The sequence below is a fragment of the Leptinotarsa decemlineata genome, unplaced genomic scaffold, assembly GCF_025532065.1.
Source record: "Leptinotarsa decemlineata unplaced genomic scaffold, Ldec_3_MD MMD2_tig00000010_RagTag_RagTag, whole genome shotgun sequence".
NCBI lineage: Eukaryota > Metazoa > Arthropoda > Insecta > Coleoptera > Chrysomelidae > Leptinotarsa > Leptinotarsa decemlineata.
In genome coordinates, this window is record NW_027412538.1 from 2,454,723 (window position 1) to 2,468,804 (window position 14,082).

A 14,082-nucleotide genomic window follows, 5' to 3' on the forward strand; every position below is an offset into this window, starting at 1 on the left:
ATTATATTAAGGGCTGATTATTAAAAATATTCCAAATCGAATTAATCACTCAAGATTTGAGAATCTGTAGAGCCTATTCTTTTTGAATTATGTAGTACTATTCAGGACTTGAAGAAGTAAAAAAGTAATTGTGTAGTGTTCTATCATACAAAAAGAATTTTTTTGTATGTATGTACTAACTATAAATGTATGTGAGAGTTTTCGGTATCGGAAGTTATGAATTACTTACACCGTACGATAATTAATAGATTGTTTTGCTGTTTTCAGCTTTTACTCAAGTAAAAATTGACAATAAAATCACTGACAAGCCTACATGCATTTAGACTATACCTTTATATATGTTTTCTGACAGTTGAAAAAAATAAAACTATATAGCCTATAGTGTATCTGGAAAAGCTTTAGTGGGGTTGCAGTCAGAATTTTTGATACTTGGTCTACCTTCTTCAAATAAGAAATCACCTCAGGCTTTGAATACACTTTCTTCAGAAAACAAACAAATTTTTCTATTGCTAAAGTATAATACGTCGTGGGCACATATAAACACTGGGTATTTAAAAAGTATTAGACAAAATTTACAAATGTCGAAGGTTTTGTATTTTTTTATTTTCTTTCATTTTTTTCGATGTTGTTTTAAAACCACGATTTTTAAACTTAATGGAATAATGAATTCTCACCCGCACATATAATAAAATTGAATAATCAGTTGGAAAATGCAAACATGGATGAGAAAAAGGCACTTCCTGGAATTTATGTTTTATGCTTCCTCCAACACCAATTTCTATCGATAAGTTTGGAAAATGTTCACTGAAAATAGTTTCCAAAATGTTCAAATAATCTATAAAGTTTTTATTTGGAATTTGTAGATTCCCAAAGGTATGGTTTTTTGCATTTTGCTCTGAATTGCGTGCACAAAGTTTCTGCACTCAATAATTTATTTTCTCTAGCATACTTAATGCAAATGTCACATTTGTGTTTTTCGAGACATTTTTTCAGTAGGTTGGGTGAAACCCATGAAATTCGACAAATATGGAAGGGTTGCGTGCCTGTCTTGAACTCGTCGTTTGCGCAGACCTGAGACTGCAACTCCTGGGTCCGCGTGTAGAAAATTTGAACCAAAAATCACCCGAAGTGGGATTACTGTATAAGTATACTGTGACCATATATTCATTCTATCACACTTGTCATAATTCCCTAGCAAAAGAACAGTGCGTTCAAATATAAACTTTTCATCACGATTTCAAGACTTCAGGTAGTCCCCAGAATAGCCCCCAGAATTTGAAATTGACTCATGAAAAGAGTCTGGACATGGACTTGTGATGGAATTATTATAAGTATTCCACGAAGCACGTTTTGAAATCCTGGAACGGCCTTCGATAATTAGATTAATGCCTAGTTTTTTGCAGCAATATTCAATCAATTTACAATCTGGACCCGGTGTCTGTTGATTGAGGAAATTCATCTTTGTTGAGAGTATAAGCTTTATTGTTCTATCTCAGTTTGTTGAAAAGTGGACATTACTTGGTTTGTGAATCATGTAATTAAGGTTCGTTCCAACCAGCGTCAGAAACAGTTTCTGACAGTCAGGATTCTGCGCAGTAATGTGATTGCGTTCCAACGTGAGTTTCCAACCATTAGTAAACTATCAGTTTTCTGTTCCATCCAAGATTCAAACCTGTTCGAAATCTATCAGAATGGTTTGAGGATTATCTTCTAACCATTAATCTGATGCATGCGTATTCCGTATTACTGTTTCTGTTTTATGTTCATACAACTTGCAAACAACATAACCTGCAAAAATTGTTATAAAAAAAATATGTATTTGCTGGCGCAGGAAAAATTAGGAATTCTTTAAGTGAATCTAAAATATGAACATCTTTAATTACAAAAATATATCTTATATATCAAAATATATCTTTAAAGACCATTGAATTATATCTACAAGTGAATAAACTCAAATTGAATATCAATAAATCTAAGGCAATGATGGTTACAACAAATTCGAATCAAAGAAAAATTGATACTAACGAAGTTGATATCAGCATATTCAATAATCAACTCACAATTGTAAATGAAATTAAGTACCTAGGATTCATTATAGACTATCAATTAAATTTGAATAAGCATGCCCAATATACCATTAGAAAGATATGTAAGAAAATGTATTTTTTCTCTAGAATTTCAAAATCTTTATCAACCTTTGCTAGACTAACATGTTACAACTGCATAATGAGGCCACACTTTGACTGCTGTGCCACACTGATGTATCTATTCAATCAAAATCAAATGGGACAGTTGCAGAAACTACAAAATCGAGGTATGAGAATCATCTTGAGATTCAACCAGTATACCCCTATTGAATTTATGTTAAATACTCTACAGTGGCAGCCGGTACATAAAAGACTGTATTATTTGAGCATGATTTTTATTTTCAAAATTTCGAGTGGGATAGAACCAGCCTATCTTAGCAGATATTCAGTTCGAAATAGTGACATTCATTCACATAACACAAGAACATGTAATACATTTTGTAGATCCCGAACAAACTATAAGAGTGGAATGAATTCATTGTTCTCTATAACGGTCTGGATAGTTTCAATAAGTTACCTGATGAAATAAAACATGTAAATTCCTTAAAAGTATTCAAAAAGTTATTATTAGAATATATCAAATTGTAATACATGACGCACTGTAAAATTAAATACGTATATAAGTTATTCATATATGCATAACTATATATTATATAGTAGGATTCCTAAAATAAAGTCTACTACTGCTACTCTCGAGAACTACACTTGATTAGATTTATTTTTAAAGGTTATGTTGAAATTCCATGCCAAACTTCAGTTGAACTATCAGCTGTTCCAATCAGAAATATCAAATTAATCAGAAACCAATATCTATCAGACATGCGCGTTGACAACGATTTACAAACTGTTGGAAATCTGTTGGTGACTCAAGGTTGGAACGAACCTATAGAAATAGAAAATAATACTTAGGTGTGTAATGAAAGTTTCGAACATTTCCTTACGAATATTATGTAAATGAGGACAAGCATAAGAGATTCTTCTTCTCTATTTTGGTAGGGTGTGTGTAAAATGTATACACCACATGCAGTAATTATAGACTGAAAATGTTTATCGAGGTGGTCATTTTTAATACGCGATATACCTATATTCTAGTAGAAAGATATGAAGATATTATCGTAGAAAGTGAAATTGTTACTGCATGAAAATTTTCAACCGAAAAATGACTAATTTACAGGTTACTATACGAATCAACATACACATCTAATCAACATAGACTCGTTTAGAATTTCATTAATGAAAGAGTAAAAAGTTAGTAGAATAGTCCCAATTCATAGAAAAATAGTTATTTCTGAAATTTTTGCAAGTTATTTATAAAACATGTAAGTTTTCACAAGACTTGGATTTACTAATATCGTTCATGCAAATTTTTTGTAGTATCTCCCTGGCTATATTCAAACTGAGACTCGTTTTCGAACCGTGTAGTTTGTTGGTGTCCTTCTTCAGATTGGATTTTTTCTTTTCTCTGGACTCTCTCAACCTGATCTGTTTCAGAATCCCCACGAGAAGTTCGTCCACGTTGTGCTGTATGCCACTCGATGTCTCTATAAATTTACAGTCTCTGGCCACTGCTAATGCTTTTCCCTCTGCGAAAAAGCGATTTAAAAATGCATGAGACAAGTTTTACGGCTAACATGAACCTAATTCAATAATCATAGAGCTTTCTAAATGTTTAGAGAGCAGGACGGACATTAATATTACAGTCAAACTTTAAAAATTATAGACTTCATACCGGGGCTAAAACTGAATAATATCAAAAAATATTTCGGGAAAAAATCGCGTTGTAACAGAAACTCAGATTGTTTTTTCAATAGACACAAGAAGACCTTTTTTTAATTTTTTTATTCTACTCCATAGAACAAGGTGAGACTAATATTTGTGTCAGAACCTTGTAATCGTTTTGAGACTATATTTTCATTGTATGTTTCTGATCTCAGCAAACCGAGAACTATTTTTAAGGATTCGAGTCTGAAATAGTGAAAGGAACAATTCAGAAATGATAATATTTTTTTCTATAATAGTCTGCAATATGAGAGAGCAATTCACCCTTCTTGTATTCCGTAGAAAAAAAAGTACTGGTGATGCTTTGAAAGTTTTGTGTTTTATCCAATAAATACTTTTAAAATACTTCGCTCAAATGAAATGAGTAAAAACACTTTTATCTAAATACCAGTGGTATTTAGACAAAAGTGTTTTTTATTCATTTCATTCAAGTGATCATGAATTACCATTCAGTAAACAAGTCATCAATCATACATACAATACTGCGCACTACACATATTGATCAATTGAACTACTCCGCTTTTGCCCTTGATGCTGAAATTCATATAGGAAAATGTTCCACATCAACCGACAGTATTACTGTAATAAACTAATCAATTCTGTTCAAGGAACAAATAAGAATTTGACCTTGGATAACTGGTTTACTTCTGTTGAGACTGCAAAACAACTTCTGGAGAAAAAAAATTTCGTTGTTGGTACTACGCGGAAAAAAAAAAGAAATTCCTGAGTCATTTTTAAAACTCAATAAGAGGAAAATAAATTTTGCTATGTTTTGCTACAGTGGACACCTGACACTGTTATCATACTGCCCACCTATGAAGACTAAGAAAAAACTCGACAATGCACGATAAGGTGATGAGCCATATACGACCAAGTAACCAGAAATCATTCAATTTTATAGTTTAACGAAAGGAGGAGTCGATACTTCAGACCAACTGTGTCACACTTATTTTACTGGTACAAAGACACGTCGCTGGCCATTATGTCTGTTCTATAATTTGTTGGAAATTCTGATTTATAATTCAATGTTTTTTTCTGCGTGGCTCTGGTGAAGCAGATAAAGAAATTATTACCAACAGGAGAGAATACCTGAAGAAGCTCGCCCTTGAACTGGTCATACCGGAGCTGATGAGTCGTTTGGAAACTCCAACTTTGAGGCGCGAACTCCGCGAAACCATATGCAGAGTACTAAAAATAACTGCTCCTGAAGAAATACCTACTGAATCACCAGCAACAGTGGGGAGGTGTGCTCTTCATCCCAGAAGCGAAGATTAAAAATCAAGAGTAAGCTGTGCAGTGTGCAAAAAGTTCATTTGTTTACAACATCAAAAAAATTTGCTGGATTTGTGCCATGATGTATTCACGTTAAAAGTGATTTTAGAGGCTTAATTTAAGTTGTTATTCTCCTATAAGTGAATACATTTTTCGTTTGTCAAAAATACGACATTTTTTGTTCGAGGTACGACAGTAGGTACCCCTCTGTAGCAGATGCGTCTTCTGCAATAAGTGTAGCATTCCAGGGTTTTAACTTCACTTTGCAGTCATTCGAAATTATTTTGTGGACTTTTATGTTTTTGTCGGTAACAGCCTCTTTGAAGGGTTCACTGCGTGCTCATTTCACCTCATTTAAATCTAGCAAACCACCTCTCACTGGTTGATATTCCTGGTGCGAAGTCCTAATGATATTTATCAAATCAATCCTTGGCTCCAACAGTATTTTTTCACCAAAAAGCAATGCTTTATTGACACACGAAATTAATTTTTATCCATTTTCTTCCAACTAACAAAAGTCGTTTCACTCAAAATGTTTTATCCCACAAACTAATACTCCGACAGCTGTGAAATTTGTGCAAGTGTCTTTTGAAGGATAGGGTTAGCTAAAAATCAAATGTATTCAATACTAGTAGCTTCATATGTGTGTTAGTCCAGGAACTTTTCAAGTCATCTAGAATTAAAACTGGTATATATCAGAACGAAAATATCACAAAAGCATTGCTGTATGCAAAATATAGGAAAATTTTTCTTGATTTCAAATGTGATAGGGACTCAAAGAAAACAGCTGCACCTTGATTTAAAGGTAATCAGATTAAAGTTATACATGAAATATTCAGTACAAAACATTTGCTGAAGAACTCAATTCTATATAAAAAATAAAATGCACGCTTGTACACTAATGACTTTCGAATACTCAATCAATAAAGCTTACTGACCATTGGTTGGTATAACTCTGGCTCTGGCTAGATCAGCCTTGTTTCCCACGACTATAACGCTCTTTTCCTGGGTGTATCCTTCCCTCCACAAATAGTTGAGTGTTTCCTCGGCATGTTGGAAACTAGATCTAGATACCACAGAGTAAACCATCACACAAGCATGCGGTTCATAAGTACTTAATGAATTCTCCACCTGTTAACAGAAAATTAGTTTCAAATTAATTTTGAAGACCACAAAGATATTCCCACATGCGGATAAAGGGCTTAAAATGTTGTTACTGATTATCGGGAACTGCCTATAGTATGAGGAAGAAAAAAGGGTATACCTAAATTTGAAAAAAAATTAATAATAATTGAGCTGGTTTTTAAAATCAGTTCATGATGAACATGTTAAAATTGAAATTTAGTAACAAGATTTCTTTCAATGAATATAAAAACCGGTAATGCCTGATATTCTTGTGACGAAACAGATATGTTTCATGAGTTGTCAAATACTGTAGAAGAAGAGACCGATTTTTTCCCTTGTTTATTCGTTCATGGTCACAAATATTAAGATTAAGATTTATGTGAGGAATGGAGGCGAATATTATTATTATTTCAATTGTTATATCAAATATTTACCTCTAACCTACTTTTATTTCTGATATCCTTTCACTGCTGTCAGTATTTCTAGACCCAAATTATTTTGGATTCAATAACACAATATATAACAACAATAAATGCCTCGTAATGGGCGATTCTTCAAGCCTCCTCCTCGCTGATAATTCCATGGACAACTTTGAAAAAACAACACCTCGACACGTGTTTCGATCACCAAGTTATCATCTTCAAGAGGAAGATCAATCTTCCTCTTGAAGATGATCACTTGGTGATCGAAAAACTTGTCGAGGTGTTGAAAATAATTCATAATAGAGCTAGAAACCAAGAATTCCATAAACTTTTTGGACCTCACAATCGCAAGTTAAGACATACGAAACCATACAGACACAACTATCAAGAAGCATATCATGATCTACATACTCAACAGTATTCACAGATAATTTTATTGAGGAATTGAATTCGATGAAACATATTGCCGGAAACAACAAATTCAACATGAACATCATTGAATACATCCTCAACAAAGAACTTTTCTAACTTGTCATGAACCAAGTATACCTCCACATTGAAAATGTGGAAAAAGACTACTAACAAATCTAACTTAGCATTTCACTAGTTAGGTAAAGAGTAGAAAGAAATGAAAAGATAAAAAAAAGAATGAAATAAAAAAAAATAGGTTTTTTTAATTTCTTTTACTCTGTGGTCTTTTTGAATTTGATTATTTTATTTTTTTTTTCATTGTATTTTCATTTCAAGTTTCATTGCTTATATAACATAAGCGGAAAAAGGTAACATATCAGGGGTCCACAAACTATATGTGGATCATATCCAAAAGCTAATATGGAAACATCAGCAAAGAATTTCAAAACGATAATCTATGAAAATGCTGCAAACTTTGGAAATTGATAAACGCAAACATTCAATTTTTTTATCTAACGACCAAGAAGGAAAAGCTGAAAGGAAAAGCCTTCTCGAAACAACTACTTTCATATGAACTTCAAATTACACGAAAGAAAAAAACTTTGAAACAACTAATTTTACAGAAAACACTTTTTCTTATACAGTTTCTACTCGGAGTGTTCGTTATAGAATCGAATCAGATATCGTTCACAGATTCAAAGGATTGCTACCCGACATAGTATATGAAAGACGTGAAATTTCACTTACATGAGACACTGTCATTCTCAATGGTGGTTATCCGATGTTTCGGTATAAGACACCTGTTTTATTGTCTCTCCAGCACCAATTTATATAACATTACAAGATGAAGCACTCAATTCACTTCATGTCACTTCCATATGCTATATTGTTTAGCAATCCTGTCAATGATATCCAATTCAAAACATAACGAATGTTTGGTGTAGGTACAAACTGAATGATAAGAAGTATTTTTTTGTTCGATTCAATGTTTATATAAACATTTTTGAAGTATTTTTTCTTTCGTTTGATTCAACTTTTACTAACTAAATTAGTTCAGTCTTCCTCTAAACTAGTTTAATTTTTTTCTTGAACTAGTTCAATCTCCCTCTGATAACAAGTTTAATATTTCTCTTGAAGAAACACGAAACACGTTTCAAAGTATTAAAATAACGGTTTTGTGTTGGGGTAAAACTAGTTTGGTTTAATTTTCTTCTTGAAAATGATCACTAGGTGATACAAACACGTGTCGAGGTGTTAAAATAACGGTTTGCTGTTGGGAAAAATCTCCAATAATATTCATTACTACACCAAAGGTTCCAAACAGTGCAGTACATGAAAGTAGTTGTTTGAAGAATGCTTTTTCCTCCACCAGTTTATGTCTGGAAGTTATCTTTTTGCATGAACTACTTTGTATGGAGTTTATTTATTATGGAGAAATGATTTGCTCTCTTCCTTTCTTTAGAAGATTTCTACATTCTTTTACATGGAGATGGAGAAGTAGAAAGCCATACATTTTCTTCACCAGAAGTTCATCTTTTCTAAAAATATACCCCTTTCCGTTCAATTCACATATTGGCTTACTTCTTGAATATTGGATTTGAAAATAAAGTAAATATATTTCATTTGAAAAACAAAACTTTGTCAAATTGTCCTTGAGTGGAACAATGAAAGATGAAGCTATTTCAACCTCACTTCTCGTAACTTTTTCGGTGAGTTTATGAATTTCAGTTCGAAGGATTCAGAGTTTTAAGGAAAAAAAAAATTAATTACAAATTTTTTCAATTTATTCATTCAGTTAACATTGAATTGAATATTCAGTTAAATTGAATTGAATAATTAGATTACATGAATAACTATTTTATGTGAATTGAAGGGGTTATATTTTTAGGAGTGATTAATTTTTTTTTGGGAAAGAAAATTTTTGGCTTTCTACTACTCCATCTGATACAAAAAAAAAAGTAGAACTCATGTGAATGATATCTGATTCTTATTCCACAACAAATGTTTGAAATACAAACTGAGTAGAGAAAAGTATCTTCTGTATAATTCAGTGTTCATATAGAAGTATTTGTTTCGAAAGAATTATTTTCTTTCGTGTAATTCAATGTTTATATGAAAGTAGCTGTTTCAGGAGGACTTCCTTTCAGTTTGTGTCTGAAAGTTACTTCTTTGCATGATCTACACATTCATGTATAGAGTTTCAAATTGATTACTTCCTTCCTTTCTTTGGAAGATTCTCTCATCCCTTTTTTATTTTATGTGCTATTTTGAATTCACCAAAAAGTTGAGAATTACACCTAATCATAGAATATGCTTGTATTGTGCCTATTCTCCCAATTTGAATTAATCGTTATGACTATAGAAAACAAAACAAAAAGTTTGCATATTATAGGTTATATAATATATTGGAGAGAGAAGGTGAATGCCATGGACCAAAGAAAGGAGTGAGAGCGGGTGTTTCATGAATGAATACTCCTTGGAATTTCCGTAAGATATAAATTTGTGTCAGTTTTGTACTAGAGGATTCAAAAGATATTGTTAAATATTGTTGCATTTTCAGCGAGGTATAATTTTATTTTTTTTTTATTTGGGAAGAGTATTGATATTTTTCAGAGGTGGTGGGAGCATATTGTAGAGTTTTGTACCAAAAAAGAAAACAAATCTCTGAGTGTGTCTTTTGAAACAATGGTAGTTCCATTTTATCAGTGAATCTACTTACTTTGGATTAACATTGGTCATATTTTTCATTGTTTGAATCAATCCATATCAAACTTTGGAAAGTATATAAGGATCTGATGTTTAGTAATTTGGTTTGAAATTGTTCATTATTCCACACTTGAATTTCAATACTGGATAAGACAGGATATTTATCACTTTGGCAATGAAACTTGCAACAGAAATTATCATATAGTTTCAATCATCAAGAACAAAATTGATATTTCAAATATCCTATGAAATCAGTCGAGGATAGTCAGAAAGAAAACGATTCATCGAGAGAGATTATCATTTAATTTTTCATAGACTACCGATATAGGTTACTGAATAACAGAACATTTTTTGGAATGAACTAGAAGCTTACCCTTTTCACACTAGTTTGAAAAAGAAAACTGGATGATATCTAAAACGAATGATGAAAAACAAACTTCTGATTCAGCAATATGGCATAATTTTCTTTCAATATCAGTTATTTCTCTACGTTAGTTGAAGTAATAATTGAAATAATTCAATATTCCCTTCAACCAAAAATATAGCTGCTCGTCTTTCAAACCAAGCATAAGTTGAAATCGATGTCGAAACTTTCTACTGAAAATGAAAAACGTATTAATGACTCCCAATCACATAATAATACTTACTGCAATGAACTTTTCAAACCTAAGGATTTCTTATAACACATGGGCTGAAAAATCTCAGGCCTACAAAAATAGTATATTATATACCTAGGGTGAGAAGTGAGCTATTATTTACCGAGCATTTTCATATCCTGAGGCGCGTAGCGCCGAGGAATATAATGTACCAGGTAAATAATAGCTTTCTCAGCCGAGGTATATATAGAATTTTTTTCACTACTAACAATTTTAATTTTGGCATTACTAATTTTCTAACACTTTGTTGAATATATCGGAATATCAAGTAGAGTGGAGCGTATTTCTAATCACACTGGCTTTATTTATGTGAAAATTTGGCATGTGTCAAATTTTGATATGAATCTAGGAAATATCTCATTGCATTTTTGATATATTTCGATGTTCCACTTCTCTCATCGCTTCTGTATGTTCAGAACTTAGAATTTCTCAATTCTGCATTATAGTGAGAAAAAATGTTTCCATGTTGAATACACGATGTCGATAATAAGCGCGCAACACCTACTTAGGCCATGAAAACGTTTGCTGGCGTTTCCATGACAACCAAACACTGTACAATGATTATCATTGCTGTCAGTTTGCCAACTACGGTTTTAATTCAAATTTAGCGCCAATTAATTTTTATTGTTGTATTTATTTTATTTTTATCGTTGTTTTAACACATTGTAATAATTTTTTATTGAAAAATGAATTCAAGTGACGATGATTTAGAGATGATGTGTACCCTGCCTGATTTGTCACAATTGTACAATTGATTATAATTTCAAATAATTTTCAAGCGTATTTTCAACGTTCAATTTCCTACTTCTAGTTGAATATTAAGTTAACAAAAGTTTCTGTGAATATCTTTAAAATTATAGAATTTTTCTCATTATTTACCTAGGTGTTTTTTCATTATCATTATTTACCAAGGGTGCGAAATATTAATTCTCGTTAGGGGGATGAAGTAAATAATAGCAATTTCTCAGAATAATAGTGAAAAAACGCTTTTTATTTCAATACCACTTTTGTATAGATCGATTTATCTTGTGCTTCAAAACAGACCTTAATTCCAGTAATAACTCGAGCGAAATTTCTTACCGGTGAGCTTTTTTTTAGAGGTCTGCAAATCTAGCGAATATGGTGGATGTGGGAGCAATTCGAAGTTCACTTCATGTAGTTTTGCCACAGTTTTGATTGACTTGTGACATGGTCTATTGTCTTGATGAAACAAATTTCAGTTTTGTCAAATGCCATCGTTTCTGTGCAATTTCAGCATTCAAACGCTCCAATAACGCTATATGATATTCACTGTTGATTATATTTCCCTTCAAAATAGTCGATAAATATTACACCACGCACATCCTAAAATACCGAGGACAGCCGATTGGTTCACCAGTTGCTCTCCACTCAGATGACGATCATTTTGATTCCAGAGTGAAGTGGTGGATCCATGTTTCATCCATTGTCACATATCGACGCTAAAATTTCGATTTGTTATGTTTAAACATGGCCAAACACTGCTCAGAATCATCAAGAGGTTCTTGTTTTTGGTCAACAGTGAGTTCGCGTGGCACCCACTTTGAACAGAGCTTTCTCATAGTCGAATGCTTATGCAATATAAAACCAACACGTTTTTTTGATATTTTTTCAATATCAGCTAATTCACGGAACTTCACGATTTTGTGAATTTTTTTATGTTTTCTGGTGTTACTACTGCCTCATTTGGACGTCCACTGTGTTCTGCATTATCGGTGTCTCTTCGACCAAGTTTAGAAAGTCAGCAAACCAACGTTTAATTATTGTTTATGATGATGCGGAGTCCTCATAACACTTTTCAAGCCATTGCTTCACTCAAACGGTATTTTTTAACATCAAGAAGTAGTGTAAAATAAAAACACGAAAATATTTCTGATCCATTGTTTTCAAAATAACAAAGTAAGTGTCACTCTTACACCAATACAGGATAAAGATGAAAGAGGAGGTAGCACTGATGCTCGCCAGACGCACCTATGGAAAAACATGGGGACTAAAACCAGACATAGTATATTGGCTATACACGATGGTGGTTACACTCATGATAACATACGCATCTCTGGTCTGGTGGCCAAAGGTGAAGCAGGCGACCGCCATCAACAAACTAGGCAAGGTTTGGCATGTTTGGGAATGACGGGAGCAATGAGAACTACCCCAACAGCTGCATTGGAGACACTCCTGAATCTACCTCCTTTACTCTTTGTGATAATGGGGAAGGCCAGGATGGGCCAATGCAGACTGGAAAACTCACCGAACTACAGAAGATCGAATCGAACAGAAATTTCGGAACAAGTGGAGGATCACATATTGAATATGTGCACGAACCACATGACACCAAAGTACACCTTTAACACAAACTTCACGGCCAAAATCATAAGCCGTGAAGAGTGGAAGACCATTAGTCATCCCGAAAACATGTTTGGAAAAAACACCTGGAATACAGATGGATCGAAGACCAAACATGGAACGGGAGCTCGAATATAATGAGCGGATAGAAATCTAAACTACAACTATCCGCTAGGACTATACACATCCGTATTTCAGGCGGAAGTATATGCTATCTTGCAGTGTGCAAGGCTTATTAAATTGAGACCTGAAAGAAATGAGCGGATCAATATTTTTACAGACAGCAAGAGCGCACTAGAGGCTCTGACAAACCCGAAGGTGACATCAAAAGTGGTCTGGGAATTCCATGAAGAACTGAATGACCTTGCAAACAGGAACAAATTAACTTTGTACTGGGTGCCAGGGCATTCAGGAATCACAGGAATCACAGCTCTGGGGGTATCAAAATCACTGGTACGAAACCAGATTAGGATATGGACCAATAAGAAGCACACAAAGTACCTGACAACAAACACAGTAGAACCTTCATTAGGGAACCGTCCGAGAAAAGAACCGAAGAACTACTTCAATATAGTAGGGATCGGCTCAGAATAATTACAGAGTTACTTACCGGTCATTGTCCGCTCAGAGAACACCTGAATAAAATGGGGCTGTACAATAAAAACCTCAGCTGCAGATTATGCAACGAAGGGATAGAAACAGCTCTTCACATCTTATGCGAATGTGAGGCACTGAATCACAGGAGACAGGCAATATATGGACGTATGAAATTACGTCCAGAAAACTATATGACGAACATCCATCACGAAACCTGTACAAACTAGTACAGGGAATGAGACTGATGGACTAGGTGTCATGAGAAGATGGGAGAATAAACGCAATAAGCCCAAGAGGCTGCAGTGTTTCCTGGAGACTTGGACTAAATGGACGAGTCAGACAGCTTCCAAGGTACAAAAAAAAGTGTCACTCTTAGCACAATAACCCACAAACTTATGAGTAGAATATCATGAAATTTCAACAGTTTTCTTTTGAGGGATGATACTAACTGAAAAGCGGTGAATGCAATAAGACTAGCGCCATCTACCTGTTAGGCCTGGAACTTTTCAGTCCAGGTAGTATTTTTGTCAACAGAAAACCCATTGAGTCAATGGGTTTTCGGTTGATGCTATTTTATCTGTGTGGAAAACTACGTAAATAAATACCTACATGTTTAGCGCAAACCAACATTTGAATCCTTTTGAAATTCTGAAATCCTTTGAAGAA

At 33.5% G+C, this 14,082-nt stretch overlaps 1 protein-coding gene across 2 annotated transcripts in view; it reads right to left on the minus strand.

Annotated features, from left to right (window-relative positions):
* Positions 1-2,034: 2,034 nt before the first annotated feature.
* Positions 2,035-14,082, minus strand: part of LOC111511679 (uncharacterized) — a 295,428-nt gene continuing 283,380 nt past the window's right edge. For both annotated transcript variants that reach the window (XM_074171265.1, XM_074171266.1), the window contains exons 9-10: positions 6,077-6,269; positions 2,035-3,670 (exon numbers count right to left, since the gene is read on the minus strand). In XM_074171265.1, the coding sequence (XP_074027366.1) occupies positions 3,396-3,670; positions 6,077-6,269 (468 nt within the window). In that variant the 3' untranslated portion in view covers positions 2,035-3,395. The remainder of the gene's footprint in view (positions 3,671-6,076; positions 6,270-14,082) is intronic.